The 4,102-nt window shown below is 36.7% G+C and overlaps 1 protein-coding gene across 1 annotated transcript in view; it reads left to right on the forward strand.

The window, feature by feature from the left end:
* The window catches only part of LOC106880113 (uncharacterized), a 191,305-nt gene that overhangs the window by 168,568 nt on the left and 18,635 nt on the right, over nt 1-4,102 (forward strand). The window contains exon 12 of the mRNA XM_052971017.1: nt 841-901. Coding sequence (XP_052826977.1) covers nt 841-901 — 61 coding nt within the window. The remainder of the gene's footprint in view (nt 1-840; nt 902-4,102) is intronic.

The following is a 4,102-nucleotide window of genomic DNA, read 5'->3' on the forward strand; positions in this document are numbered from 1 at the left end:
CTCTCTATCTCTCTCTCTCTCTCTCTCTTTCTCTCTTTTTCTCTCTCTCTCTCTCTCTCTCTCTCTCTCTCTCTCTCTCTCATTTCCTCATAGACTGGGTCTTAGCTTTACAAGCTTACAAACTTGTCAAGTATATTCAAAGAAGTTTAAGGAGTGCTTCATAAATATTTATTATCTATAGCATTTCAAGCAATTGCCCAAAACTTGCTTCTTTAATGATCAGTTTAAATAATTTCTTAATACTGAAATCAGTTGTAGAAAGGATAGCTGCAACCTTTTAAGTTTTTATATTCCTGTTATCAGCATTCTTTCCCAGCATATAGAAGTATATTGTCCAATCTACTCATCCTTTCCTAAAATAGTAGGGAGGTATCTGATGTTAGGTTTCAGTCATTGAGCTGCAGTTATACTGGAGTACCATCTTGAAGAGTTTCAAATTGACCCCAATACTTAGTCTGTTATTTCAGGCCGTATGAAATAAAATACATTGTTCAAAGACATGACGCTTTGACTAGCGAAGGAATTGAACTCGCAATCTTCATGATCATCAGCCCAAAAACCTAGACCTGGTGGATAAGAATGTTACTATTGTATTAAAAAATGAAGGCTTTTGATTTGAATCCAGTCTTGTACTAAGTACACATCCAGAAATAAAACATTTGATGGAAATGTAGTACAAATGTAATTTTTTTTTTTGTTTTTATATTATCTCTTAATATATAAATACCAGTCTGAAGCATTAAAATCTTAGTAACTTGTCTCAGACAATTGTTACAGATTCATTCAGTAAAAATGGTTTGTTCTGAATAATTTATTATTGTTATCCTTCTTCTTCTTCAGATATTTGTGGGAAGTGTTTGTTCAATACAGTGAAGGAGCTGACAAACTTAGTTATAAACAGGTAACAATTCTAAATTTCTTTTTTTTTTTCTATATTATTGTTCTTATTTTACTTGGTTTTTTGGTTGTTTCTGTTTACATTTGTAATCTTAGCTTATGGGTTATTCAAGAGAGGAGAATAACATCCTTGACCCTTTACAGGGCGTCTGGGAGAATTAAGCTGCTAAGATTCTATAGTGCTGCGAGAAACCTGGCTGTGTGGTAAGAAGCTTGCTTCCCAACCACATGACTCCGGGTTCAGTCCCACTGTGTGGCACCTTAGGCAAGTGTCTTTTACTATAGCCTTGGACTGACCAAAGCCTTGTGAATGGATTTAGTTGATGGAAACTGAAAGAAACCCGTTGTGCGTGTGTGTGTGTGTGTATATGTATATATATATATATATGTGTGTGTGTGTGTATTTGTATGTCTGTCTCCTTGCCCTCACTTGACAACTAATGTTGGTGTTTTTATGTCCCTGTAACTTAGCAGATCAGCAAAAGAGACTGATAGAATAAATGCTAGGTCTGCAAAGAATAAATCCTGTGGCCGATTTCTTTGACTAATGGCGCTTCTCCAGCATGGCCACAGTCAAATGACTGAAACAAGTAAAAAAAAAAAAAAAACACTCTATGCTGTAAAGCAGATGGTGTTAGTGAAGGCACATGGCTTAATGGTTAGAGTATTCAGCTCATGATTGTAAGTTCATGAGTTCAATTCCTGACAGTGCATTGTGTGCTTGAGCAAGTTACTTTATTTTGCATTACTCCTGTCAACTCAGCTGGCAAAAATGAGTTCCACCTGTAATTGAAAGGGCCATCCTTGTCACATTCTCTGTCCTGCTAAACTCTTTGAGAACTACATTAAGAGTATGCATGTCAGTGGAGTGCTCAGCCACTTGCACATTAATTTCATGAGAGGACTGTTCTGTTGATTGGATTAGCTTGAGCATCATCATCCAGTGTTTTAAATCTGGGAGTTTTCCCTGTTAACAGGCGTGGCCAGATCTACCATAGCAACTGCCTTCACACCATCTCACCATCTTGCCCAGTTTTGGGCATCCTCCTTTTTCAAACCAACCCTCTCAATCTCCTCCTCCACCTTTGTCATAAATGGAGTGTCGGTCATGAAGAGCATATAATTGTACAAACCATGCCAGAGCATTGGAGCAATCCTTGGACACATTAGATCCTGTCAAATCATCCAACCCATGCCAACATGGAACGTAGGCATTAAATAATGCATTCATTGTCCTTCCTTTTAAGATAACACTCAGTTTGAGACATAGCTGCAATTTCTAGCACTCCAAGTGACCCTTTAGAGGCTTCTTTACTGGCTTGATTGTTTTAAGTGTATCGAAAGTTTTTTTTAAATGTTTGGTTATAAACTTTTTAATTTATTGATAAGAAAAATCCATTAATTTCAATGCATTAGCAACAAGATTACAGAAAATACTGATATCGATAATTTTTTTTTTTTTTTTTAATTTCCAATAGCCATTGTTTCACTTTGGCATGTTCTTACATTAACCACTTATCTTTAAACTTGGAGTTGAATTTAGTCAATAGAATAACTTGTCTGACACATGACCTAAGATTTGACCTCTTAACTATGTGGTCAATAATGCTACAACTTGGATTTGCAGCCTTGTACTTTATCATTTAACATTTACTTCTTCATGCTTGAATGGGGCTGACAAAATGTGCTGAGGGAATTTTTTTTACAGCTGGATGCCCTTCCTGTCACCAATCCTCACCTGTTTCCAAGCCAGGTAATATTTCCTCATGGCCAAACATGTTTTTCACAAAGTGTGAAATGAACAATGTTGCCTGTATGACAGTGATGCTCATTTTTTTTACCATTATATGATACCTAGAGGACACACACACGCGCACACACACACATCATTTAATCTCTGCCTTCCCTGCTGGGATGAGTTAGACAGTTTGACAGGAGCTAGGTTAAACAGAAGACTACACCAGACTTCAGTGTCTTTTGGCATGGTTTTTTACAGCTGGATCCCCTCCTGACACCACCCCCCACAGAGTGGACTGAGCACTTTTTACATGGCACCAGCACAGGCGAGGTCAGTTTTGCCATGGTTTTTACAGCTGGATGCCCTTCCAAATGCCAACCATTTTACAGTGTGGGCTGACATATACGAGCTTCTTTTAGTTACCATTTATCAAATCCACTCAAGGTTTTGGTCAACCAGGAGCTATAGTAAACTTACCCAAGGTGCTGTGCTGTGGGACTGAACCCAAGACCACATGGTTGGGAAGTAAGCATCTTAACCACACAGGCATACCTGTGCTTGAAATTATTAAATTGTAAAAATCTGATTAACTTTTCTAATTCTTGTTTAAACTTCATATTTCTATGATTCATTGAAAAACACATAATTATGTATCTTTTATTTATTTATTTTATTTCTAGTTAAAAGGAAAGGTTTTCAAAATAATCAATTTGAAATTTAGAAATAACAAATAAAATGAAAAAAATGAAGTGTTAGTAAATTGAATTAGTGTGGTAACTTAATCATCTTATATTTGATTGCAGATACGTTCCTCTTCACTTGAAATAGTTGCTTTCCAGTTAAATATTGACATTAACATTATTATTGAAATATTATGATGGAACTGAATTTTAAAATGTTCAAATTTTGATTAAATTTCTGAAGCTAAATAAATTTTGAGGATTATATATTTCTCTTAAACTTTTCTTTCTATATTCCAGTCTACTTAAAATTTATATATTCAGCTTACATAATAAGATTTCTTATGTTCCAACTCACTGCTAAAGTTATGGTGATGGATATTTTTGCATGCAAACATCTTGTTGCTGTAATCTGATTTTCTTAAAAAGATTTATATATAGGCGCAGGAGTGGCTGTGTGGTAGTGAAAATTTTACCTACAGCTGATTGAGTTGGGTCAAAAGCAGTTTTGACTCTGTGGACCCAAACAGCCAGAGATCTGGTTCTCCCAGATTTTCTATGGATGGACAGGCAGAGATATCCAGTCATTGTCGAGGGACGTCCCCCGAAATGTCACCTGTGTCTGGAGCCTGGTCATATTAAGAAGGACTGCCCCCAGGACCAGAGTAAGGTCCTGGAACAGTTAATAAATGTTGTTCCTCCCGCTCTCCCAGTGGAGGGAGAGACGGAGAAAGTCGAGGAGGTTTCCACCTCCTCGAAGAAAGGGAAGAAAAGAAAGAAGGTGCTC

Source organism: Octopus bimaculoides, chromosome 1 (genome assembly GCF_001194135.2).
Source record: "Octopus bimaculoides isolate UCB-OBI-ISO-001 chromosome 1, ASM119413v2, whole genome shotgun sequence".
Lineage (NCBI taxonomy): Eukaryota > Metazoa > Mollusca > Cephalopoda > Octopoda > Octopodidae > Octopus > Octopus bimaculoides.